Source organism: Gopherus evgoodei, chromosome 1 (assembly GCF_007399415.2).
Source record: "Gopherus evgoodei ecotype Sinaloan lineage chromosome 1, rGopEvg1_v1.p, whole genome shotgun sequence".
Taxonomy (NCBI): Eukaryota; Metazoa; Chordata; order Testudines; family Testudinidae; genus Gopherus; species Gopherus evgoodei.
In genome coordinates, this window is record NC_044322.1 from 249,840,912 (window position 1) to 249,868,304 (window position 27,393).

The 27,393-nt window shown below is 43.5% G+C and overlaps 2 protein-coding genes across 3 annotated transcripts in view; both read left to right on the top strand.

The window, feature by feature from the left end:
• LOC115639767 (estradiol 17 beta-dehydrogenase 5-like) overlaps positions 1-27,393 on the top strand; it is a 296,315-nt gene that overhangs the window by 38,266 nt on the left and 230,656 nt on the right. The gene's annotated exons all lie outside the window — the stretch shown is intronic.
• Positions 6,241-26,102, top strand: LOC115639792 (aldo-keto reductase family 1 member B1-like). 2 transcript variants are annotated; one of them, XM_030542774.1, is made up of 10 exons: positions 6,241-6,476; positions 11,107-11,274; positions 15,855-15,971; positions 17,560-17,637; positions 18,712-18,834; positions 21,996-22,102; positions 22,280-22,361; positions 22,768-22,851; positions 23,747-23,829; positions 25,534-26,102. In XM_030542774.1, exons 1-10 carry the CDS (start codon positions 6,411-6,413, stop codon positions 25,574-25,576), a joined length of 951 nt encoding a protein of 316 aa, XP_030398634.1. In that variant the 5' UTR covers positions 6,241-6,410; the 3' UTR covers positions 25,577-26,102. The 2 variants fall into 2 exon arrangements, with proteins under 2 accessions (XP_030398634.1, XP_030398635.1); XM_030542775.1 differs by lacking the exon at positions 11,107-11,274 and having other exon boundaries at positions 6,242-6,476.

The following is a 27,393-nucleotide window of genomic DNA, read 5'->3' on the forward strand; positions in this document are numbered from 1 at the left end:
CATATGGGGAAGAATTGGGAGGGTGTCTACCTGAACGAGCAAGGGCATGTTGGGCAGGGGAATGCCCAGTGTGGATGTTGCTTGGTGTGGGTGGGAGGGAATGAGAAGGTGCTTGGACTAGGAAGGAGGAATGTGTATTGTGGCCCATTGCACTGACAGTTTACAAACTTTATTTCTAACAGTTTATTTAATGGAGTGGATTGAGGGCCCAATCCAACTGTCACAGGGCTCCACTTCCCCTTAGGCCATGTCTTCCTGGCAGCTCTTGGGATTAGTTCCTTCCAGGTCTGGCACCCCCCGTTCAGACACTCATTCGCCTGCTCTGCCACCTCTCTCTCTGTGACCCAACATACTCTTTCTTCAGGACTTGGCCCTCCAGCTAAGTCACTATATTCCTCTCCTTCTGAGGTATCAAAGTCCTAGCAGACAACTGTCCCAGGCAGTCTTCTGCTCCACTGTCTAGTCTGCAGCACTTCCCCCAGTGGCTGATAGGGGAATCCAGGCCTGCCCTCTATTCTGGGTTCCAGTCCAGGAACCATATGATAGCAACTGTGATCTGCTTTCCCTCAGACTCTGTTACTCTTTCCTGGGACTCCTTCCTACAGTTTCTGACCCCCCTGCCCCAAGTACCAGCTCAAACTCCCTCTTCCCACAGAGTAACTGCAAACTACTTAACATCATAGCCTCAAATACACCTCCAGCCCCACCTGTTCCTTCTCAGCTGGACTTCATCATCAATCAGCCTTTCAAGACTTGGCTCCCCCCCCCAAGGGGCAGCCTTTCAGGTTAATTAACCTAATTTAACCTGCTTTGCCTTGTGTGTGGGTGAACACAACATCCAGTGCTCATTGAATCAATGGGACTCCTTCCATTGACTATAGTGGGCAGTGAATCAGCCCTGAAAGAGGGGAAGACTGGTTAGAGGTGAATCTCTAGAGAGGGAATCTAGTCAGTGAAAGTGTACAGCACCATGTTATGTAACTGTCTACAGGATCTCATGGGAATATGTCATCGGGAGATGTAGAGGAAATATCTGGTGGTAATGACACAACGGGAGGATGAAAACTAAAACAAAAATGTAAATAGTTTGTTCACTCCCAGTTCATCTCCATGACAAGCAGGGGCAAAGAATATGCAACTGCAAAGAGGGCGGGTATTTGGGCAGAGGAGAGACACCACGAGAAGACTACATAATCTTTGTAGATTATGTACAATTAAGTATTTTTAGATGAAGAAATTCTGAGAGAATGAAAAAGCAGTAAGACCTCTCTAAGCTGCTGCTGGCTAAGTTTACATAATGTAGTAATGCGGTGAACTGTGGATTCTGTGGTCATTCTGGTTTTTTACAATGGTATGTGAGAAATGGAATCATTTTACAGCGTTTATTACATCATATCCATGGTCATATTTTTGTTGAAAATAGGTGTACTTTAGATTATTTGAACATACTGTAAATAATAAAATATGCATGTTTCACTCCTTATTTTGAATGACGGATCTCACTGAGGCAGGTGTTTTAAGATGGTCCAAGTTACCAGCCCTCAATGATGGCTGAAAGCAAGTCCAGTTTGGGATTTAAAACAACACAGAAGAACATACAGATTTTTTTTTAATTGTGATCTTCTAATTTTAAAATGGTGTGCCTAAATTTAATTAAAATTTGCCATGCATACATGTAACTAAGACACAGATGCTGCAGGGAGTGTTTCAATATGTGCCATTCCTTCCTCTTTACTACTCAGAAATACTCTGGTATTGAATTGAGATTCACTTACCCAAGAGATGGAGCTAACAAATATTTATTAAGGCAAAACATTTAGCAAGTAGTAATCAATTACTTACAAGAGGAATCTCGTTAGGATGATCTCATCACAGTCACCTCCAGCACCAGACAACACAGCTTCAATGTAACACAAACATACACCTCTACCTCAATATAATGCTGTCTTGGGGAGCCAAAAAATCTTACCCCATTAGAGGTGAAACGCATTATATCGAACTAGCTTTGATCCACCGGAGTGCACAGCCCCGCCCCCCCGGGGCACTGCTTTACCACGTTATATCTGAATTTGTGTTATATCGGGTTGTTCTATCGAGGTAGAGGTGTATATAAAAAACATTTTGTTACCTTTTCTTATACCTATGTCTTAGTCTCTCATTTCTATGTTAACTATCCCCCCTCCCGCCCAGTCAGTACAGGTTTAGTATTAGTTCAGACAGATCTTTTCTACCTTTTTAGTTACTTTCTCTTTTCTTGGTCTCACAAACATGATTAATCTGCAATTTCTTACACATACACAGTTCTACTTATGCTTAAGCTATTAAATATTATCAAAACAGACTCTTAAAATCCACTGCAGGCTTCTGTCAAGCCTAAATATGCGTTTGCTCCCAACACTGGGATGGCGTTAAGAGGTACTTTGCTTATGGATAGGCCAGACTTAGTCTCTCAGTTTATATGGAAAAACCAAGATCCTCACCTTGGGTCTGATGTTGGCATCCACTGAAGTCAATGACAAAACTCCCATTGAATTCAGTGGTGCATGATTAAGCCTCAGGGACAGATCCTGCTCCTATTGACTTTTCTGGGAGCTGGAACAGGCGCCCTGTGAAGGCACTAACTTTTTTATGGCACATTTCGCCTGAGTCAGAGAGATTAATCCTAGCAGCCTGGGAAAATTCCAGTTTGAATAATCATAGTCTGCCTCCAAGTTTCAGTGCGTACAGAAGTCTTCTTAATTCCTGCCCTAAACTATTGTATTGTGATTTTTGCATATGTTGTCACCCCTCTACAAAGCAGTAGTAGATTGCTGGGCTTTGCAGACCAGCTTCCCACTGGAGGACATAGAGTCTGGGTGTAGCGTTAGTACAACTTTTTTATTTTCCTCTCTCTATATGTCCTTAAACAAAAATGATCACAAATGACACACAAGCAAACTCCTTTTTCAGGCATCGCAGCCCAAATGCCAAAGCCTCGTTCCTGGGGAGCAAGTCTTCCTCAAGAACGAACTCTACTTAGAGAGATTTAGGCAGAGAAAAGCTCTCCTGTGCCCTATAGTGGTTCCCCCACAAAGAAACAATATGACAATACTGCAGGACACTTACTCACATACTAAGAAAATGGACTTGGAAGACAATATGTGTCGCAAAGTGGCTCCTGCCATAACAGTATTTCAAGTATTTGAAGTCAATGGCATAGCTCCCAATGACTTCAAAGGTGCCAGGTTGGGTCCCTAACTTGTGAAGTACTGTGGGACTTTTGGTTGAAAGGGTGATGAGATATGGGCTGAATTTCAAGACATACTGATAGTGAATTGCAGGTGCTCAAAACCTTTCAACATTTAGCCACATATAAATAATACTTAGCACTTTGCTTTACATGGTCAAAGCACTGTACAAACATGAAAAAAATTACACAGAGTGAGTCAGCGTTTTGATAAGAAATGAAATCCTCAGGAAAGTTCTGAAGGTTATTAAAACATTGCAAATGAAACTTGACATTAGCGATTACCTGCTTGATTTTTAAATCGTTCATTTCAAGCATAAACAGAATTGCATGAGTCTGAGAGTGGAACAAAAGTTATTATCTTTGTTTGCACAACTGGGCTGTGCCTTTCAGTTTATGACTACATTAAAAAGGAGCCAAATTCAACCGTCATGTAAACTGAATGCACCAGGTGTAGAATGTGGTTGTGTGCCAGGTGTAAAATGGTCAGAAATAGGGTCTAAATGGTAGAGAAGTGAACCCTGCACTAACTTGGCATTCAATGAATGAGAAAATAAGTGTATGTGAGGATGGAAGTGGGAGTCTTTAGTAGTCTTAGGGCTGGATTCATCATTGCATCACTGCAGTTTAATACCAGTGTAACTCATTTAAAATTAATGGCATCACAACAGCAAAACCAGGGAGTAATGCAGTGGTGAAGCAGGCCTTTGAGTAGGATTTTGGAAGGCATTCAGAGTAGACCAAACTCTGCTCCTCATGTCAACATTCACCTCAGTGAGAGCAGAGCAAGGCCAGTGCTCAGTGCTGTTAAAGAATCTCACCTTTTTTCTTAAAGTGACTCTTACAGAACTGTGTGCACATATTTCAAAAAATCATATTGTGGGCCTCGCTTTATAGATTCTTTTCATGGACATCTCCCCTCACAACCTCCCATTCCAGATCCCACACTCTCAGGGGCGGTGAGTAATATGGGACCCTCGTGTCTGTGCTCCAGGAATATTCAGGGCCATGGGGACCCAGCTCCACCAATGTTTGGGGCCGGGTCTCTCCTCTGGCCCTGTCTGTTGTCCCCACGCACCTGTCCTGGAGCATCTCCGAGCCCCGCTTGCCGCCCCCGGGTGATTTAAAAGGGCCCCGGGGGCCACCGTTACCACTAGCAGCAGCACAGTGGGGCTAAGGCAGCTTCCTGACCGCCCTTGCTCCAAGCCACTCCCTGAAGCAACCAGAACATCCCTGTGGCCCCGGGGAGGAGGGTCGTCTCCGCATGCTGCCCCCATTCTGAGCGCCAATTCCACAGTTCCCTTTGGCCAATGGGAGCTGTTGGGGCAGTGCTTGCAGGCAGTGACATGTGGAGATCCCCCAGCCTCTCCGCCTAGGAGCCACTGCCAGAGGGGTATATGAGTCACTTTTGGGAGCCGTCCAAGGTAAGCGTCACACCCCTCACCCTCTCCTGCACCCCAACCCCCTGTCCCATCCCAGAGCCCACAACCTCACACCCAAAATCTTACCTAGACCCCGAACCCTGCACCCTCACCTGCACCCCAACCCCCAGCCCAGAGCCAACACCCCACACCCAAACTCCCTCCCAGAGCCCAATCCCTCACCCCTCCCGCACCCAAACTCCCTGCCAGAGCCTGCACCCCACACGCCCTCCTGCACCCCCACCACCTACCCCAGCCCAGAGCCTGCACCCAGCAACCAAACTCCCTCCAAGAGCCCACACCCGTCCCGCACTCAAACTCCCTCCCAGCGCCCTAGGCAAGTGTGAGGGGTGGGGGATTTGGACCCGTTCTGGGCACCACCAAAAATTATACAAACCTGCCACCCCTGCACACTTTTCTTAGTCAACTGTACTTGCTACAATGAAAGAGTCACATTAGGGCTCTAGTAATGAGGAAAGATTAAAATAAAGGGACGAATTGTGTCAGGCTGCTTGTCAGGTGCGGGAGGATCCTGTACAAAACAGGTTTGTGAGCTGCACTGAAATGTTTACAGCACTGGACACCCGACTTGGACTGGTGGGTTCAATCAGTCTGGGCAATGACCTTCCACGCTGCCCAGAAAATATTAGTGGCCTGATCACCTCCTCTTGCAGTCTGTTGCCTTGAAGTTCTGACTGGTCAAGCTGTGCAGCACAGTGACAAATAAGGAATTCTAGGTGGTCATGGATTTGTTACAAATTTTTAAAAGACAAAATTCAATCCGCAGCAATGTAATTTCAGAAGCACCAGCTACATTTCATTGCAATTGCAACTGGACAGCACAAAAATAGCGAGTGAAGGAGCAGCAGGCTAGCCGCTGCCTCTACCAGACTCAAATTTTCAAAAATGCCCCCTAATTTGGGGGTCTTAATCTGAGAGTCTGAGATTCCTACAACTGGGTCCCCCAAAATTGAGTTTCCTAAAATGAGAGGGCCCTTCTGAAAATGTAGGTCTCAGCAGAAAAATGAATGGGAGATAAGGAGAGGTTAGCTAGCCAGGAACAGATCTCCCTCCCTCCATCCCATACTGCAGAATATGAATGATGCATCGCATTCCAGTTTCTACTTCATTTGTATTTTATCTGTATAGCTGTAGTGGGACAGAGATCCCACCCCCCACGTTGATGCTGCCTGCCCTCAATGTTGCTGCTGGGATTGGGGCATGCTCACTTCTGATCCCACCCAACTTTTTTGTAGGTGGCTACACACACTTCTCTCTTTGCCCTCCAGAATGGAAAACTGGAGTCACACACTGTCTGGCCTTTGCTGGTCCCTGAAAGCTCTGTCCTCAGCAGAAAATAGCCCGCACTGGCTGCCCTTGAGGTTTGGGTAAACTGGAGGAGGAAGGAATCTGCAAGCTCCTCTGTGTCACTCTTTGCAGAAAATTCCAACAGGAGAGCTGGCCCCTGCAACAGTGCGGAGGCTGCAGGCAACTTAGGCAAGGTCTGTGCAGCACCTGCAGCTAATGCTACAAGGAAACGCATGCCCACAGCCTGCCCAGCCCATCGTGCACGGCTGGCGGTAGACTCGGCTGCTGCTCTGCACCGCGTTCCCCCACCCGGACCCCTTCCCAATCTCTGCTCTCTCCGCCCACCGCAGCCGCTACTCAGAGACAAGCTGCAGGGGCGGGGCCAGTCTCTATAAATAGCTGCTGCTGTTTTTTTCCCCGGGCCCTGATCCGGGGAGGGCCGAAGAGTGGGAGTCATGGGGACCTACGTGGAGCTGAACACTAAGGCAAAGATGCCCATCCTGGGGCTTGGCACCTGGAAGGTACCGTAATTGCAGCAGGTGGGATCTAGGACATGGTACCGAGCGGCCACCGGCGCCTGCGCTCGGGTGCACACTGCATCCGTTCCTCATCGCTGCCTCCAGAACTGCTGATCTGTTTGTATCTGGTCCTCCCTTTGCAAAGTGTGTGCCCAAAACTGCCGGCCTCGGCTTGGCTTCTTGTTACAGGGCAGGCAGCTCTGGCCGCCCCCGGCTCTTGCTGAGCACCGGGTAGTTCCTTTGCAAACGATCTGGTTTTCTTGCTGGCAAGATTTGTTTCCCCCCCCCCCCCCGAAAGGGTCCTGTCCCCTGCTGCGCCTGCAAGGCGTGGGATGCGGCGCGGGGGGCGGGCGGTATCTGTATGCGCTCAGTGTGCTCACCCCTGGAATCGCTGTTGGCCCTTATGTAACACTGTTGCTGTGTGTCATGCTTCCATATCCAGCCTTTGCTGCGTCTGAGAGTAGCTATTCAAAGTTGTTGGGCACATAATGCGTCGGGTGTAATTTATGCTTTTTTTCGGGGGGGGGGGAGAGAGAGAGGAGTGTAAAGGCTTCTTGCACTCCAGAATTTGACTAGGAAATTGGCCTATTTAAAGAGGCACTGTCAATTTAAAAATAGTGTATTCTGGCCTAATTTCTTTGCCCCTCTTACAGTTAAAACTTCCTCTGTTTAAAAAATTGCACTTTAAAAACGCATTTTCCTTGTCGCTGCCCAAGTTTCCGTTTACTACTTCTCTCTGGTTGGATTAAAAACCAAAGGAGTCAGTTTCACTTTTAGGCCTTTCTGCAATGTTTGGGTTTCAGACACTGCAAGAGAACCCTTTGTTTCAAAACAGCTGGATTTTTTTAGCCTTTTCTTTAAAAAGTTTTCTATTGGCCTTAGATTTTTTTATTACTTGTGTTTTAAAAGAATATCACCTTAAGTCTCATGAAGTTTGTCTGTATCACTTTAATAGTGAAATAACATACAAGAGTAGTTTCTAGAAAGCTCAGGGCAGGGACTTTCTGTTTTTTGTACTGTACAGCATTTGATTGATGATTCATAACTAGCAATACATACAATGGGGAGCGGGGCAAAGGGGACTGAAAGAATTATAATTTTAGTTAATACAGCCAGGAGTTTAGATTTCTGAGTTCTGTTCCTAATTCTGACTTCAGACTTGTATGTGACTTTGAGGAAAATATTCATGCCTTGCTTTTTTTGTCTGTAAAACAGGGATATTACTGACCTAATTTACAATGGTGTTGAGAGGATTAATAGTAATATTCATAAAGAGCAACCCTTCTTAGAAAGTCCTACTGAAGTGCAAAGCAGTATTGCAGTTATTGTTAGAGAGATGGTAAATTTGTGACAGTGGATCTTGTTAAAATGTCATTAAACTTACTCATGCTCTCTGTCTGTGAAATCATTATATGTTCCAAACAGATTTATAGGTAAACAGAGCTATTTTTACATTCTTAAAAGCACTTTTCTATGTCAACTTTGTGCAATGGTTTTACTATCCATTGCTTGATATGCTGGTTCCAATACTAAGTTAATGCAGGGTGGTGATCCGAAATTGTAATCTGCTTGGCATCTGTAAAGTAAGGTGTGTCTAGGTAGCCTGCAGTAGTGAGCCTGCCAGGCTGGGTTGACTGATATGGGGGAGCAGGGCTAATTCATTGAAGTTGCAGCTCAGGCTAGAGTCTGGGTTCTGATGCCTAGGAAGGGGGGGTTCATAGCCCAAACTCCAACCTGACTTGCAACTTCGAAGTGTATCCCTTTGTAAGTATGTCTTATGACAGAGCTCAGCATTATATGGTCCCACAAAGCTGACAGTGTCTCATACGATACTGTAAAATGCTATTTCAAACAGCATGCTACAGTGGAATAGAATTGGTCATTTGCTGAACAATATGTCGTAGTGGCTACTGAGTCATAGGCGCAGACCCCATGGGTGCTCTGGGGCTAGAGCACCCACAGGGAAAAATTAGTGGTGTTGAGCACCCACGAGTAGCCAAACTCCCCTCTCTCCACCCCACCTCTTCCTGTCCTGGGTGTGCCATGTCCTCACTTCTCTGCCCAACTTCCTGCCCTGCCACTGCCATACTGGGAGGGAGGGGGAGGAACGGGAACATGGCATGCTTGGAAGAGGCGGGGCTGGGGCAGGGATTTGGGGAAGAGGTGGAAGGAGCAGGGGCGGGGGCGGGTTGAGCACCCACCGGTGGGAGCTGAAGTCAGTGCTATGCACTGTGTGTTTTTATAAATAATTTCCTTAAGGTCTCTTTCTCCCTACTTCTTTCCCTCTGGCCTCTTACAGGCCAAGGATCAGCATGTGATCCTTCATAGAGCACTTATCTTATGCAGGCCCCAAGTGCTGGGTGGCAGGATATACCATAGCAAAACCTGAAATCTAGTGTCTGCTCATTTTTACCTTTTTGAGAGCAGCGAGCCAGTGTTTTAGGCAAACTTTGGTATTTCAAGCAACTTTTGACCAGCAGAATTGGAACAAAATCAAATAGCAATCAGCAGCAACAGCTGGATGTATGCAATACCTGAAAATGCAGATGCTATCTGATTTTTTTTTTTGCTTGAGCAAAATGTTCTCCTTCTGATTCTTTTGTCTAATACACACTGCAGACTCTGAAGTCTAATATTGGTTCATAGTGGACTGGTCTACATCTTGTTGTCTAATCATGTGCCCTGAGGGACAAAGCTGCAGCTCTGGTACTGTGGCAAGTTCCTGGTTTGCAACAGTTCAGCTGTCATAGGATCACTTCCCATGGTTGGCAGGAAAATGCTTAATGCTTCCCCTGAGAAGACCAATCTCACCTGCATGCCCAAAGTGCAGGGGTTCAAGACAGTAGGACTGGTCATTGATACTTAAGTGACTCCCCTGCTGTACTGTGAGATGAGTGCATTCTGAGGTGAGGAGGCTAGCTCTAAGAATCCTTGCTGTAAAAGCCCTCGTTTTTTCTTTTGACCATGCTTTATATAACATTTGAGATCTTCCTCCCCTCAGCAGTCTGTATCTGCCATATTACTTCCGGCTACCTATTCTCTTTTCAGAGTGGTGATTGCACATTTTTAGTGATTGGGAAGCTTCTGCATCTCCCCAGCCTCCCCTCTTGTGGGGAGGCTATCATTATTCATAGCCCTTCTATAGCGCTTCTTGTCTGTCGAGTTGAAAAACTTTTACAAAGAAGGTGGTTATTAGTATCCTCACTTTACAGATGAGGAAAATGAGGGACAGAGGTCAAGTCATCTGCCCCACATCACACGGAACTTAGGTCAGCTGACTCTGTCCCTTGCCTTTCCCAATGCACCACACTGCCTTTCATAGGCTCAGATGGGATGCTTCTTCTGCTAATGTGATAAATGAAGATGGGGGGTGGGGGAGGAGCTCCCTTTTTATGGACACTCAGCCAGCCAGTTAGCTATAAGATCCCAGTTAGTAGCTGTTCTCTAACCCTTCACAGATAAAGGAAGTAAAGCCCATAGGTAAAAGGGAGTGGCCAAAAGAGCCAATGGGAAGGCTAGAGCTTTTTTAAATATGGGGGGGGGAATCTCCCCTGTCTTTCTGCTCTCTGGAGAGAGGGGACAGAGCTGGAACTATACTGTGTAAAGCTTTGGGCCAGGTATGAAAAATCATCAGATCATACCTAGAAACTAATAATTTAAAACCCCAGATATGTAAGTAGATCAGGGAATGTTTAGGAAGACATGATTAGGTTTATCTCTTTTATTTCTTTATGGCTTGTGGATTCCTCTGTGCTAACCCCAAGTGCTTTTGTGTTGCTTGTAACCTTTAAGCTGGACCTCAAGAAGCTACCTTGATGCTTAATCCTTGTAATTATGTTTTTTAAAACTTAGCAAAAAGCCTAAGTTCCAGATGTATTTTCTTTTTGTTTGTAAATAAAATTTAACCTTTTTCAAGAACAGGACTGAATTTTTGTGTCCCTAAGAGGTTTGTGCATTTGTTTAATTAGCTGGTGGCAACAGCTGACTTCCTTTGTATTCTTTCTAAGCTCTTCCCTGTGGGTGAAAGGGCTTGAAGGTATCCCACAGGAGGGAATTCCCAAGTGCTCCTTCCTGGGTTCCAAAAGAGTTTTTTGCACTTGGGTGGTGGCAGCATCTAACCATGCAAGGTCGGAGAGAAGCTGTAACCTTGGGAGTTTAATACAAGCTTGGAGTGGCCAGTAATAATTTTTAGAATCCTTGCAGGCCCTCACCTTCTGCACTCGAAGTGCCAGAGTGGGGAATAAGCCTTGACAGCTAGTTCCCAGGATAGCTCTTTTCCCAGGACCACTCGAAGGGTGTTGCCAGAGAGCCCTCTCACATAGAAATAGCTCATTGACAGCTATCCAGAGTAGGGTCATGGTGTGAGGCAGCTTTGTTTTGCTAAACTATCCAAGTGAGATGCAGGATGGATTGCTAGATGCATTGTTGGATGCTGCCATTAAGTCGGACAACAACAATTACTAGACAACCGCAGAGGGGCCTTTTTCCTTATGATTGCAAGGTGCCCAGATGCCTGGGAGGTGAACACCATAGAAGAAATAAACTTTATTGGGTTTCTGAGCCTCTAGCCAGATGGGAAATGGGATATTTTAGAGTCGTGTCTGTGTTTTTTTTAATTTATTATTTTGATTAGTCTCCCCCAGGAAGAGTAAAGGATGCAGTGAAGGCTGCCATTGACACTGGATACCGCCACTTTGACTGTGCCTACGTGTACCAGAATGAGAATGAAGTAGGGGATGGGATCCAGCAAAAAATCAAAGAAGGGGTTGTGAAACGAGAGGACCTCTTTGTCGTCAGTAAGGTATGGCTCTGGCAGGAAGATCAAGGTCATTGGGCTGACTCACTGAACCCCAGGTGTTGGAGGAAAATCTGACTCTGTGGTTATAAAGCAATTCAAGACGTGGTACATTTCACCCTTGTTGTGTTTCCTGATTCACATGTTCATGTGGGATGGGTATAAAGGGCATGCACAGGGAGAATAAAAGACGTCTTGGATCCTCTCCTGTTTGGAGTGGCTCTTGTCTAGTGAACATACTAGCAATGGAGGTGGGAATACTGTGCCCTTCCAGTGATTGAGGAAGGGACCACTGTTTTTGCCTGGCATGCTGAGCTTGTAATGTAGAACCTAGAGCTGGACCTAGGTACTAGAAGGGACCATCATGATCATCTAGTCTGATCTCCTGCATCTTGCAGGCCACAGAACTTCACCCACTCACTCCTGTAATAGATTCCTAACCTCTTGCTGAGTTACTGAAATCCTTGAATCATGGGTGGGTGTTAGGGGCTACAAGATCCCTCCCTCCTCCCCCCCCCCCACTTCCAGTGCAACTTGCAAATGGTAGCTTGCTGCATTGGCCCCATTCTGGATCTCTTTCCATTTCTGCTGCTGGAAGGAGGACCAGGTTGTGGCTTGCTGAGATCGTGGCCTGTATTCAGAAAGGTATTTCATTATTACAACACTTAACTTTTGGGCACCTAGAAAATCACAGGAGCACGCTGCAATTCCCAAAGTCTGAATGAAGTGCCGGGGCTCCTGTACAATGAATGGGGAGAGATGGGACAGCTAAGAATGTGATTCACAAAAGCCAGCCTGCTAGGTGGGGAGCCGTTTAACAAAACCAATGGGAGATGTTGTTTGGGAGATGTCTGCTGAGCCCCACCCCTCTCTCTGAAATAGGCACCAGTCTTTGCTAGTGATTGACAAATAGGAACTGCTCTCAATGCCAAGCACCTTAGGCAAGTAAACTGCTTCTTGTGAGAATGAATCAGGTGGGTGCCTAACACCACACACAGTGGTGATGCTATCCACTGTATGCTTGCTAGTTCAGTGGGTTCAATTCTCCCACACAGGCAGAGGATAAGAAAGGATTCAAAGAGGGCTCTCCCACCTCTCAGGAGGGTGGGCTAACCTTTGAGCTATGGGATTCTTTTGTGTGCATGTAAGTGACTCTGTAGCATGGTCATTAGGATGCCCACTTGGGAGACCCAGCATCCAGTAGTTCTGCTCCAATTGCTTTTCCATTATTTATCTGGACATAAATTGTAATATAAAAAGAGAAACCATGTCATGGCAAGGGCAAAAGTCCAATGTAAAACCTGAGAGCTCAAGAACAAATGGTGGACTGAGAAAGCACAAGAACTCAACATCTCACAGATATGCACAATACATCTGGTTTCTTTAGTGCCACCAAGGCTACGTATGGGCTAATTTGCCATGGTATGAATCCCCTTCGCTCTAAGGATGGAATCTCACTTTTGAAGGACAACGAAGCCATCAGTTCTCGCTGGAAAGAATATGTTGAAGATCTCCTTAACCGTAATTCTGTGGTTGCAGATGGAGTCCTTGAGCAAATCCCTCAACAAGCATTTAGGGATGAGCTCGGATACCCTCCCAATTTGTATGAGGTACACAATGCCACCAAGCAGATGAAGAACAAGAAGGCAGAGGGTCTAGATGGGATCCCCACTGAAATCTTTAAAGATGATGGACCAGAGCTAATTTGGCAGTTTTACCTGCTTATCCTTAAAATCTGGATAAGGAGGAGATTGCCTTCAAGACAGGGGATAAAATGGCTTGTGGAAATTATCGTATCTCCCTTCTAGCCATTGCAGGAGAAGTTCTGGTGCAGGTCCTTGCAACCCGCCTTCTGCTCCTGTAAGAAGCAATTTTACCAGAGTCACCGAGTGGTTTCTGACCATGTCATGGAACTGTGGATATGATCTTCACAGCATGGCAGCTGCAAGAAAAGAGTCGGGAGCAAAACCAACCACTGTACATGGCTTTTATTGATCTAACTAAAGCCTTTGATTCAGTGAATAACGTGCCCTCTGGACGGTACTTTCTAAGATTTGAGGTATTTATCAGGACATCCATGTCCTAAAATTGTTTCAGGCTAACATGAAAGTGACTGTTCTGAGCAGCACTAGCTCCCAGAATGAACTTTTCAAAGTACAAACAGGAATCAGACAGGACTGTATGATTGCTCCAGCCATGTTTGCAATTTTTATTGCCATCATTCTTTACTTAATTGCTGGAAGTTTACAACTTGTGTTGAAATCCATTACAGAATGGATGGAAAGCTGTTCGGTATGCTGATGACAAGGCAATCTTTGCCCACTCTGAGAGAGATCTTCAAACTATCTTGAATGTGTCTGCCAATGCTTACGCGTGACATGGTTTCACTCTTAATATCAAGAAGACTAAAGTGCTCAATCAGCCCTCTCCAAATGAGGTATTACATGCCCCATCTATCAAAATCAATGGAGTGGTACTGGAGAATGTTGATCATTTCTGCTACCTTGGAAGTCATCTTTCATCAAAAGCAGATATTGATGCAGAAATTCAATATCACCTAAACTGTGCCAGTGCACCTTTTTTCTCATTTACAGCGCAGGATTTTTGAAGATCATGACATTCGAACAGACACCAAGCTTCTTGCATATCGAGCCTTTCTCCCAACACTGCTGTATGGGTCCAAAACTTGGACAACCTATAGACAACACTAGAAAGTCCTTGAGAGGCACCATCAACGCTGCCTTTGTAGGATTCTGAAGATCAAATGGGAAGACATGCGCACCAATATTAGTGTTGTGGAAGAGGCAAAGACTAGGAGTATCGAGGCAATGATCATCAATCAGCAATTCTGCTGGACTGATCACATTGTCCAGATGCCAGACAATCGCCTCCCAAAACAGAACCTATTTTCTCAGCTGAAAGAAGGGCACCGTAATGTGGGTGGAGAACAAGCATTAGAAGGACTTGCTGAAGGACAACCTAAAAAAGTGTAATATTGACATTGACACTTGGGAGACACTTGCCCAGGGTGGCTTAATACAGACTGAAGTCCTACGTGATGGTCACCTGCATTTTGAACTTGCTCGCTGACAAGCTGAAGAGGACAAGAGATGCAGGAGGAAGGAGAGACTGGTCTCCAGTCATAGTGAGCAGTCCTCCTGCTGAGCCTGCAAACATCTGCCCTCAGTGTAATAGAACTTGTGGTTCAAGGATTGGTCTTATTAGCCACCTGAGGACCCATAACTCCCATGGAAGATGATTGTACTCGGTAATGAGTGATCGCCTATCATTTACCTGGAGTAGAGTAGCTTCCTTAAGGATTGGAGACCCACACCAGAATATCCCAAAGCTCGGTGGTTAGAGCACTCTCCTGAAAGGTAAGACATCTCTTCAAATCCTTTCTTCCCCTCTGTCTGAAGGGAGAGTTGAACCTGGGTCCTTCACATCCCAGGTGAGGGCCCCTTGGTGAGATTTTGAATTATACGTGGTCTGGTAGTGGGCCTCTGAACTTGCCTGCCGGATTGGGCCCCGCATGTGACTTTGGTGGACAAACTGCTATCTTCCCTTGGCTTGTGCATTGCTCTGGGACTTAGACATCCAGATGCAGGATGGGGGGCAGCAGTGAGCATGCCCAGAGGCAGAAACTTAGCCACTTCAGGAACTTTTACCCTGAGAATGTAGGTGCCAATTGAGTTTAGGTACCTGCTGGGTTAGGCAGGAGTTTCCTGGTTCCCAGTGGAGCCTAAGATGTGACTGAAGTGGCTAAGTACTTTTTTTAATCCAGATCCATGTGACAATTCAAAAACATGGGGGCCCAAATAACTTTTTTGCATTGTATGTGTTTGTGTTTGAAACCGTTCTTTATCTAGGCTCTTAAATTAGGTGATCAAATCAGAAGGCTAGCCAAACTCATGCAGGAGGTTTTTCCCATCTCCCTGCTTCTGGATACAGATGGCTGGAAAGCTTCATTACTCTGTAGTACTTAGTTTTCTCTTTCCCAATACTGTGTCTTGCAATAAGTGGCTTTTTGTTGGTGCCTTAACTGGTGGAATTGTTTTACCATCTTAATCTGTCAGAACCCAATTTTATCAAGTAAACTGCTACTGAAAATACTAGCATCAAGAACCTCTCCCTCTGTCTCTGCTCACAGATTGAGCCTGTAAATGAGGGTAGTAATATTCCCAAACCTGCTTCTTGTAGGTGTGAGATGACTAAGGGCTGGTCTATGCTAGGGGAGGGGATCGATCTAAGATATACGCAACTTCAGCTATGTTACTCACATAGCTGAAGTTGCGTACATCTTAGATCGAGTTACCTACCATCCTCACTGCACGGGATCAATGTCCGTGGCTCCCCGTCGTCTCCGCTACCACTGTTCGTATTGTTTGAGTTCCGGAGTCTACAGGAGCACGTTCGGGGATCGATACATCGCGTCTCATCTAGACGTGATATATCGATCCCCAAGAAATCAATTGCTACCCACCGATTCGGCCGGTAGTGAAGACGTACCCTTTGTCCTGTTCGTGAGAGCTTCGTAAGAGCATTTGCTTGTGAGGTCACTGCTTTGTTTGCTTTTCCTTTTGTAGCTGTGGTCCACATTCCATGAGAAATCTCTGGTGAAGGGAGCATGCCAGAAAACTCTTGCTGCATTGAAACTGAATTACCTGGATCTGTATCTCATTCACTGGCCTTTGGGATTTAAGGTACTGTAGTGTTGTAATACTTTTTTGCTTTTTCCTGACAGATTCTGGAGAAGCACTGTCCTACCGATAAGCTATCCTGTTACCACCCCAACCCTCTCACCCTGGAGGTATCCTCCTTGAGTATATCTCAGCATCACTCTTCTTGTGCTGCTTATTCAGCTTTACTGAATGAGTGTGTGAACAAGGCTTTCATCCCTAAAGCTGAGCATGCTGCTTCTGCCACATTCCTGGCCCCTGTTGATCCAAGAAGAGATGAATCTCGGATCAAATCCAGGTATCCCATTTGACAGGGCAGTTTATACCTTTTAACCATTTGATTACCAATTCCTTCTGTACTGGTTTGTCTTCCTCTTTATGGGACAGACAGCTGTATCTCTTGCTTCTTAACAATAAGTCTGTTCTTTGTTGCTAGTAGCACTCTTAGGCCTTGTCTGCACTACTGGGGTAAGTCGACCTAAGTAACGCTACTCCAGGTACATGAATAACGTAGCGGGAGTCAATGTAACTTAAGTCAAGTTACTGCGGTGTCTACACTGCGTATCCTATCGACTTACCTTACTACTCTCATTCCGGTGGAGAGCACTCTTCACTAGACCTGCTAAATCGAACCCCACTGATCTACTGGTAGTGTAGACATGGCCTTACTTAAGCAGCAGGCAGTGAAATAAATTCTTAATTTCTCTTTTCTCTGACACCCACCTGCTGCCCTTGGAATCCCTAAGCACAGTACAGAGTTGTAGTTACCATCTGCCATAAGAGCCTTGTTGTTCTGTATTCCCGGCATTCAGAAGTGGCATCTTTCATTGTAAAGCCCCTATGCAGATTAAAGATACGGTCTCACTTTGACTCTTTTGTCTTGGCTCTTTTCTGTTAGAGCCTGATTAAAAATACCTTCTCCTTGGTATTCTGTGCAATTCCCAAATGCACTCTCCAGTATCTTTAAGGTGGACAAAGCAGATGAAGTGAGGCTGTGCTGGTATCACAGTACTGCAGGCAGGCTGTAAAGGAGCCTAGGAAAGGGAGCTTTTCATAATAGCAAGAGCATAGACAGTAACTTATGCACACAGTCTGTTCCATGGTCTTTCTTCCATTCCCTGCAATCTAGACATAGTCTCCCACTAAAGGCCTGCAACAGCACACCATCACTCATGCAACAGATGGAGGCAAATATAAATCTGGGTTAGTACAGAAATGTCCCATTATGTGCATAATGGGACAATGTGTAAAAACTGTGTGCTTTGCTGCACCTGTAAGTAATAAACCTGTAACCCAGGTGCACTTGTACTATGGTGGGTCACTGTTCTATTTTGCTGGATCTGTCACTGAACTGCAGACCAGCCACAGAATTAACCATATTTATTGGGGTGGATTCTGTGGCTGGAATGATGCATGTGTAGCATGAGGAAGGGAGGCCTTGCCGGAATTAGTAAGGTAACTACTTAAATAGGAGTTACTATTCCTCTTTTTCTGCCCTAAGAGTTCGAGCTACTATACAGAATCTGAGTTCAGTTTGACTTCCCAAGAATTCTAGTCTTTCTGCAGAAAATTCAATAGAGAACGATTCAGACTTTCTGCCTTGCATTGCCAGGCTGGAGAGGAGCTGTTTCCCACGGATGAGAAAGGCATGGTCTTGCCCAGTGACACAGATATTCTGGACACTTGGGAGGTGAGTCTTATTGCAGTTTGAGATTCATTTTGGCTCTGATTAGATTATCTATTTTATATTTGATTTCTCTGAAAAGAATTCATAATTCATTCAAAATTATTTGTAAATACCTTCATTCTTGGTTTGCCCATCACTTAGAATCCTATGTAAATATTTCCAAATTTGCACTGTATATTTATGCAGGTTAGATGATACTTTTGTTCCCTGACTGGCTGCCTTGGGTAACTTACATTCACATTTCCTGTGAGTTAAATTTTAAGTTCCTTCAGATTCAAACTTAAAATTCCAGCTAGAAAAGCTGCTTTGCTAGAATACTGACAAACATACAGTGTGTCAAGACATAGTCAAAGTAAATTCACTGAAATGTTAACATTTTGTTGAAAATTCTCAGCTCTGCTTATTACTTGCAGAAGTAAAAGGAGAATTGTAGGTTTAGATAAGGGGTAGGCAACCTATGGTACGTATGCCAAAGGCGGCACCTGAGCTGATTTTCAGCGGCACTCACACTACCTGGGTCCTGGCCACTGGTCCAGGGGGCTCTGCATTTTAATTTAACTTTAAATGAAGCTCCTTAAACATTTTAAAAACCTTGTTTATTTTATATACAACAATAGTTTACTTATCTATTATAGACTTACAGAAAGAGACCTTCTAACAATGTTAAAATGTGTTACTGGCATGCAAAACCTTAGAGTGAATAAATGAAGATTTGGCAAACTGCTTCTGAAAGGTTGCTGACCCCTGGTTTAAATACTACCCACAATATTGAGGATAACCCAACACTGGCAGAATAATGGACTATCTGACCCAGGTCTCTTCAAACTCACTCTTATGATGAATAAAAATGCATAAAAACTTCACAGCCAGAAAAGAAATCTCCGAGAAGAGGGTGAAACACTATTCTCTCTGCATCTGTTTTCCCTGGTGGACTCCAGAACATAGTGATGAGTCCAACCAAGTGTCCTATCGCTGGTTATCATCAAAGAAATATACCATGTTGGCAGCAAGAATGCCTTATTTAGGCCGTACCTTGTGTATCTGATTACATAGACTCAGATTCTCTTGTTCCCTTAGGCTATGGAAGAGCTGGTGGATGCAGGACTGGTGAAAGCCATTGGAATCTCCAACTTTAACCACGAACTGATCGAGAGAATCTTGAACAAGCCTGGGTTAAAATACAGGCCTGCCAACAACCAGGTAAGCTGCTTAAAGGCAACAGCTCGATGTCTCTGAGATCGTGAGGATCTGATCATGTCAGTTTTTACAGTGGGGAGGTAGGGAGCAGGCAGAGTAGGCACAGAATGCATTTTCAGCCCTTTTAGAATTCTGAAGGGGCAGCTGAGGGAGTGAATGGTAATAATTACTGGAAGAGCTACATATTTTCCTGATTGAAAAGAACTAAATGCTTTACAACAGAGGTAAGTATCATTATCTTCATTTTACAGTGGGGAAGCTGAGACACAGAGTCTAGGGGACGTGTGCCTGGTTCATGTTAATGTAGTCCTGCTTGAAATGGGACTACCTCAATGCGAACTCGGTACCTTTTCAGTTCTCGCCACCAGGATCTACCCAGGGCAGTTAAAACGCAGCACTTTAGCATGCTGTACAATTTACACCCCCTGTAGTCTGCACTGCTGCCGTGTAGACAACCTCTAAGAAAGCTAAGAGCACGATTCTGCAAGGGGCTGAGAACCTTCCATTCCCATTGACTTCAGAGGCTGTGGCCAGGCTTAAGACGTATGTGAGAGAATACAAGTGTTAATTACAGAAACATCTTGCCTATACTTCAGCTACTAGCAACAGCTACAGTATGGTTCGGGGGTTAAGTAATGGCTGTGATAGGAAAAATAATTGAATTACTTGACTGGTCTGTTTTTTTTTGTTTGTTTGTTTTTAAATCTTGAATACAAAATAAGTAAATTGTGGTTACCTTTCCCTGGTACCATTGTGTAAATGATCCAAGTTCAGTACTGGTTCTCTTAGCAAAGGAACAAAAGGGAGGGTTACTTGAATGCCTAAGTGAAAATGGAGAATATCTGAACCTCATTCCTGTACAGTATCTTGTTAGTAATAGTAATATTTCAAAATAAATATGTGCCTCCTCCCTTTGGATGTTGAAAGTGTATCTAACCAATTCAGTTAAATTAATTTTCTTTCAAACAATCCAAGATAGAAGTAGGTTGGCTGGTCAAGTTAGCTAGTTCAAGTTTTCTCATTGTAAAAGCAACTTTGTTATTTAGCATTTGGGTTTTTTGTCTTCTGCTCATAAATTAGAGCTCCTGTCCAGCTAACAGAGCAAAGACTAATATTCTTTGCATATTTCTAGTTCCATACAAAATACTTTAGAATAGCTCTCTTTTGGGGAGGGGGGTGGCAGGGGAAATGTAAGTTGGAATTTCTGTAGCATAGAACTTAGTGGTGGGGAGGGGGAAGGCCAGAGGAATACTGTATTTGACTGAAAGGGAGATTGATGGTGTGGATTCATTTATTCCTTAGACTGCCACATGGCAAAGGCAAAAAAGCTCCATATCAAATGCTGCCTCTGTTCATATTTTCATTTGATTAAGAAGTACAGCAATTGGGGGGTGTTACCCCTTGGCCTACAAAACATTTTCTGGAGCAAGTTTCTTTTCAAGACAAACTGGAAACCTGTTTAGCACGAGCCAGAAATAAATTCTAATGGGTGTCTGTTCCCAAGAATAGATGTGTAGTGTATGCATAGCCCAATGATCCATACAATCTAGAGGATGAAAGTCTCACTCAGATATTTGCAGATATTTTCAAACGTTCTTCTGTTAACACACATGAACCATTCCATCTGCAATTCATTTTGGAAAAATCCTAATTTTTTAACATTTGATGGAAGGTCTTTTCTTTTAACCCAAATACTCGCTCATTCCCTTATACAGGAGGTAGCAGTTGTTTAAAGTAGCTTCTATATATTCTATTAGGCCAGGGGTTCCCAAACTTGGTTCACAGCTTGTTCAGGGTAAGCCCCTGGCAGGTCGTGAGATGCTTTGTTTACCTAAGAGTCCGCAGGTATGGCTGCTCCCAGTGGCCACAGTTCCAGACAGTGGAAAGGGGCATTTTTGTTATACTGTACAAGCAGCTGCATTTCTGCGTGCTGAGGAAACAAAATAGCCATGCAGTCTATATCCAGGTGAACCCAGCCGTGAGCTGTGCGTTGACTATTATTCCAAACTATATTAGGAGTTTTGGGAAACTGCCACATGATCATCTTCTAACAGCAATGCAGCTAGAACCATAAATAAAACTGCAGGCTGCAATCCATCACGTGCAGTGCGGTGTCTTGGTCCACCTGTCAGCAGCATGAGATTTCAAGGCCTTCAGTCTGAAAGCAGCAATCCAGATGGTTTGACAGACAGGATGGGCTCAGTTAAACAAGGTTATGCTCCTCAATGTGTAGGTACCTTGAAAATCCCTTCCATTATCCAAAGCCTCAATTGTCCAGACTGAGCCAGTGCCCCATGACTTTGTGATAATCCTGATTTTACTGTGGGTTGTGCTACAGTAGCTTACCGGAATGTGGGCCCAACATTAAGGATGCTGTAGTCTTTCCTCTGCTCTGCCTGATGTGCAGATGATGATGATCCCATTAAAACTAATGGTAGGCAGACACATGTATTGTCTAGAAAAAGTTCCATAATCTAATGTGTAAAATTGTGTTCAGTATTTACATTTTGGTTGAATAGGGCCACTTTCAACAAGAGCACTCATGTACAGCAGAAACCAGTATTGAAACTTCCCTTTAAATTAATTGATTGAAATGTACCTTCCCGTTTAACATGAAAACAGTGTAATGTTATTCTGAAGTAATGGTCTGGAATACTACAGTTCATAGTATTGATGCTACAGTAGTTTTCAAAATATTTGTATCTTTAATTAAGGAGGCTAAACAAGAAGACTTTAAATTGGAAGAAATAGCCCTACTCATCTGAATTTCACTTCAGTTAGATTATTCTGAGTTTATGCTATACGTTTGGATATGAACTTTATTGTACTGCTTCAGTTGTCTAATTCTGAGGCTGACTATTTTGTAAATGTTTGGAGACCAAAGTTGATAATGAAAACATAAGTAAGGTATGTTCTCCCCATCCCCTCCCCTGCCTTGCAATATCCTATAATACTGAAACCTAACAGATGTCACACACAAACAAGAAAATTTAATAGAATACCAAACAAGTCAAAGTTGTGTAACATACGCAGAGTGCATAATTAGTCATAACTTGCCAACCTACCAAAGATATTTCCTGTAAGTGGAATAGGAAATGATCCCTGGAACATAGCAGCATTGGTGCAGTCTGCCTCTGAGTAAATGTGTGTCCTTGTGCTCACAGATTGAGTGCCACCCATACCTTACCCAGGAGAAGCTGATTACGTATTGCCAATCCAAAGGGATCTCTGTGACCGCATACAGTCCCCTCGGATCTCCTGACAGGCCATGGTAAGAATGCTTGGCAGCCTGACTTGCCTGATCATGACAATGTGAATGTTGAACTTGAAACTCTCTGAGGCATGTTGAGCAAGTAACGCAGTTGTAATGGATAGGTGTTTCTGTTAGTATGTAGAGTCATCTTATGAAAACTTGCCACCGTTAACTTTCTATCTCTTGTTTTTACAGGGCTAAACCAGAGGACCCTTCCCTCTTGGATGACCCCAAGATTAAGGAGATTGCAGCCAAGCACAACAAAACCCCAGCACAGGTATCTGTACCCAGCAAAGTGAGGTCGCTGCATTATATCTGTTGTTTGAGCATTCTAATCTTGTGTAAACTCTGCATCCTTTGCAATCTGATTCCATTTCTTAAATCTCCTTGTAAGGGTAAGGAATTAGTGATCACCAGGTATTTGGATAACAGAGGAAAGGGAAACATCAGCTTTCACCTGGCCACTGCTGTTCAACTCCTTGTGGTTCAATAAGTGTCAGCTTGGCCTTAAGTACTGCAGTGATGAAAAGAGGTGCGTTAGAAGTGGAGTGGTTCTGATGAACTGCATCTTAGTGTGTCTTGAATCTTAGCTCTAATAGTACTGTTAGTTTAGAACAGAGAGGTTTTGGTCTCTTACTGGTGATGAATGACTTGCAAGTAACACTGCTGATCTGTTTATGTAGGTTCTGATCCGGTTTCATATCCAGAGAAATGTGATTGTGATTCCCAAGTCTGTTACACCACATCGTATTGAAGAGAACTTTAAGGTAAGATTGCAAATAACATTCAGGTTGGCTTTGAAGTGTAGTAACTAGATGGAGTCCAAACTTCTTATGTGGAAGGTAGCTAGACTTTCTCACTCTTCCCAGGTTATCCTGAAAAGGTGGAAGGTTTTTTAGTACCTTTACATACAGTATAATGAAGGTTAAACTAACACTTGGGATTAAGGGCAAAAGGTGAGCCGAACTGGCTTAAAAATAAATGCACCAAGTGACTGTTCATGGTCCTTTCTCTTGTGTGCTGAACAAACCAGCAAGTAAAGCTTGCCTAATACCTGAGTGGAGTCATGTGCCACTAAAACACTGTGTATACAAAGCAGTGTCAAGAAAATAGCTTTCCTATACTCAGATCCAGTCTCTGATATCAGTCTCTCTCTCACTCACACAAACAACTTGTCATATAATTGTTCTTAATTCAGTGGTACTTCACTGAATTACCAGTCAATTAAAAACATTTTGATTATTTCCTAAATTAAAACATTCAAATTACACAAGTTGTGAGAACACACACATTGGATTAAGTGGAACCCTGCAATTTTCCAGCATTGTATTCTTAACAGGCCGGTAAAATGTATTACCCACACTCGGAGGCATTAGATGTCAATGAATATGAACAAAAATGCAGGATGAATGTGTAGCTAACTGTCTTTATTATAACAGTTCACAAAAGCTTTCAGTGTAGCTGACGGGTCTGTCACTTCAGCTTACACCTTTCTCTACCAGTAGACTGCAGCTGTCCAAAGGGAAATACTTTAGTTGTACAAAGCCGATTTTAGGTCAAATTGGGAGTGTTTTATGAACCTTTCTTTCAGTCTTGTGAATGTTTGATCACCCAAGTCTTGACTGTGCTGCTTGAAAAGCTAACAAAATGTTTTCTCATCAGGTGTTTGACTTTGAATTGACTAAAGAGGAGATGGAAACCATCCTCAGCTTTAATAGGAACTGGAGAGCCTGTGCATTCACCATGTAGGTGACAATGTTTGAAAACACTGAGTGCTATTCTATGCAGATTGCTTGAAAACAATATCCAGGAATTATTTTTGTGTGTGAGATTGATTTGGGAAAAAAAAACCCTGCAAACTGAAATTTACCTAAAAGCTGTCCAAAAATCTCTTTTCAGGAAGGGTTTTTAACATCTTCACAGTGGTGAACATGTGGCCTTATTTTCAATACCTACATTTGATTTTAAGCTCTCACTTCTTGATAAAAGGGCCTAAACACAGGAGTTCTTAGTATCTAGTTCTAAAGCTAGCTCTGATGTGGGACTGTATCTGTGATATTGGTCGAACCTTTTAACGATCTGCCACACGCTTTGTCAGTAGAATGCAGATACCTGCCTCTGGAGTTTGTTAGCATGCTGAATACTTAATTCCAATGGAGACTTGAGGAATTAAATTGCCCTTGGAAGCCCTAAAACTTGAGATGCATTGATCAGCTTCTGTGCTGTCAGTAGAGTTTTTCAGTCCCCATTATAAAACGAAATCATTTAAAATTGATTTTTAACACCTGCCAAGATGAAACCAGTAACATGTTCTCTTCTGTCCAAGTAGATCTGCATTCCTACTTAGCTGTGCATGAACATGGCCCCGCGCATCATGATGTTTCAAAATTATCCCTTTGTTCCCTTTTGCTTGGTGGATGAGAGGAAATCAGGCAGTTGTGATTATCTGTTGCTGGGGTGTAGTGGGGGATTTTGTTTAGTTTGTTTTCAACTAGGTCTGGTTTTGGAGTGGGAAGTCTCAGACTTTAAGCAATCCCAGAATCAGAGAGTACTCTTTCACTCTTCTGTCACACTCTGAAATGATTTCTGGAACTGAGCATGTTAAAGGGTTCTCTCCTAAATGAACAGTAAACCTGTTTCAAATCAAGTGTCAAACAGAGCTCTGAGTAAAGTTGTTTTAGCCTAAAAATAGTGTGTGTGTGGGGGGAGATGTTGCCTTGGGCGAATTTAAAATAGCTCAGATTCTTATTACTAATGTCCCATCTGAAGAACTGGTAAATGATGTAAATAAGTTTAAATTTTCAAAACTGAGTGAAAGTCTTTTGGGTTTTTTGTAAATAGAATTCTAACACAGTAACAAATTTAGCAAGCAATCTTGCATTTGTGTGTATGAAATCAGAGACCGCAATATGGAGAAATTAACACAATGTTAGGAGTTAGATTTCCAAATCCTGAGCCTGGCTATCCATCTTATTTATCACATACAACTCACCTGATCTGTCAGACTTTTTTTTTTTCTTTTTTCCCCCACCATCTTTAAAATATGGACATAATCTCATTAGGGATATTGAGTGTTGAAGTTTGACATATTTAGTATGAAGTATTAATACTTCTATACAGATTGTAGCACCTTGCAATATCAAACTCAGACATCAAAACTGATTGTTCAAAACTCCGAAAACTTACCATTTGAATGACGCAGCACAAAAGTAAACACTTAATCTAAAAAGCATTCAGATCTCCCTGCCTGTGACTTCTCAATGTCTAAATGCAAAGGGATTGGGGAAGTTTGTGTATAAACTGGATATGTTTGAGGCTGGTCGGAACTTAATGCCTGTGCGGACTGCTTGTACCTTTCAGACCCTTGTAGGTCCAAAAGAAGCACCAATGCCAACATGAGTCATATTTAATTCCGATTTCAGAATAACCTTTCTTTTTCTTTTCCTCAGGTGCGCAAATCACAAGGACTATCCTTTCAAAGCTGAGTATTAAAGCTGGTGGTGTCTTGCCATGCTTCCTGACCCCTGGCAGTGGTTCCCGTCTGCTGTTACTTCTGACTTGTTCATTTGTCCCAATAGATCTTTCACACTGCAGCTATCCTTCTGTAGCCAAAATAGAAGTACAATGTATGTGCTCAAAGGAAATTTTATAAGGAGTCTGAAGAACAAAACACTGAATATAATTCTGATCTCCTTATTACGTGGGAGTGGGTTTTTGCCAAGATGGCTGGCTGGGATTGGAAAATACAGTAATTCAAATTCTGTTCCTACTGTTTCACAGCAGGTTGTAACGTGATTAGAGATTAGTCTCTGCTCCCAGCTGGAAGGGAAGAGCCAGTTCTGAAGCCTTGTCTGTTAAATTCCTGTTTTTTGGAACACTCCTTTACCTTTCACTCCAGGTTGAAGTGCCAGTTGACTTCTGAGTATGGACATTTGCTACCTGTGCAGCTTTCCCAAACTATGGAGTTTTTTGGCAATATAAAACTATTCTTCTCTTGTAATAAAACATTGTCTAGTTATTACGTGTAATGAGATTATTTCAAGTATCAGAGGGGTAGCCGTGTTAGTCTGGATCTGTAAAAGCAGCAAAGAATCCTGTGGCACCTTATAAACTAACAGACGTTTTGGAGCATGAGCTTTCGTAGGTGAATACCCACTTCTTCAGATGCATGGTGCATCTGAAGAAGTGGGTATTCACCCACGAAAGCTCATGCTCCAAAAACGTCTGTTAGTCTATAAGGTGCCACGAGATTATTTCAGCACTGCCATGACCATAGTTCTGCAGCTGCCCCTTTGTGTGCAGCTGTCTCCAGCCCTCAAACAAGAGAATAGAAAATCATTCTTAGTATCTAATCACAGAAAGCTCAGATCACTTTCATACTAACTTGTTATGCAGAACCTGCTATCCTTAAAGGATCTGCAGCTTTTGTGGTACTGATGCAAAAACACATGAATACTGTGTAAAATCCTGACTGAGCAAACAGTTGATGTACTTGTGCCTGGTGATGCTCAAATGCAGTTGTATTTTGTTTATATGGGGGAACTTTTTAAAATGTAGCTATTTGCTGTTTCTAGTAAAATTGGCAACAAAGGGAACAACAATGCAATAGGTCAGTCTTATTCAAGATGTAGCATATTTTTTGAGTTCAAGGGGCATTCCTGCAGAGGAACTTAAACCTAGGTAGACTTCCATTTGATTGTCTAAATTTATAGTAGTAACATTCCTCATTAGGATGGCCAGTACAAAGGTTACACCAAAGGCTTACTGAGCTACAAAAAAGTCTTCAGCCTTTCTTAAATAATCCAAACTAAAACCTACATTAAGAATCAGCAAATCAGATAAAGAATTGCAATAACCATAAAGCCACCACTTCGATGATATGCTTTTTCCTATACTTTGAAATTCATCGGCTGCATTTATACTTCAGGCTGCATTTTAGGATCCTCACAATGAAGGTATTTTTAGCACACATTAGTAATGACTGAAGGGACTAGTGCCAATACAGAGCTTAATATGTGGTATAATTGCAGCACTTGGCACTGGGGCAAAAATGATCTGGCAAATTTATTTTTGGCAGAAATTGGGTTTCCAGAAGAGAAGAATGGCCATAGTGGGTCAGACCAATGGTCCATTTAGCCCAGTATCCTGTCTTCTAACAATGACCACTCCTGGATGCTTCAGAGGGAATGAACAGAACACAGCAATTTCAAGTGGTCCAGACCAGCTTCTGGCAGCCAGAGGCTTAAGGACACCCAGAGACTAGGGTTGCATCCCTGACCATTTTGGCTAAGAGCCATTAATGGACCTAC

Bases quoted from the DNA above. Each gene is read 5' to 3' on its own strand.
- LOC115639792 (XM_030542774.1), top strand. From the start codon at position 6,411: ATGGGGACCTACGTGGAGCTGAACACTAAGGCAAAGATGCCCATCCTG. The intron at 22,362-22,767 runs GTATCTGTACCC...CTGTTTATGTAG, and splicing joins ACAACAAAACCCCAGCACAG to GTTCTGATCCGGTTTCATAT. The intron at 23,830-25,533 runs GTAGGTGACAAT...TCTTTTCCTCAG, and splicing joins AGAGCCTGTGCATTCACCAT to GTGCGCAAATCACAAGGACT.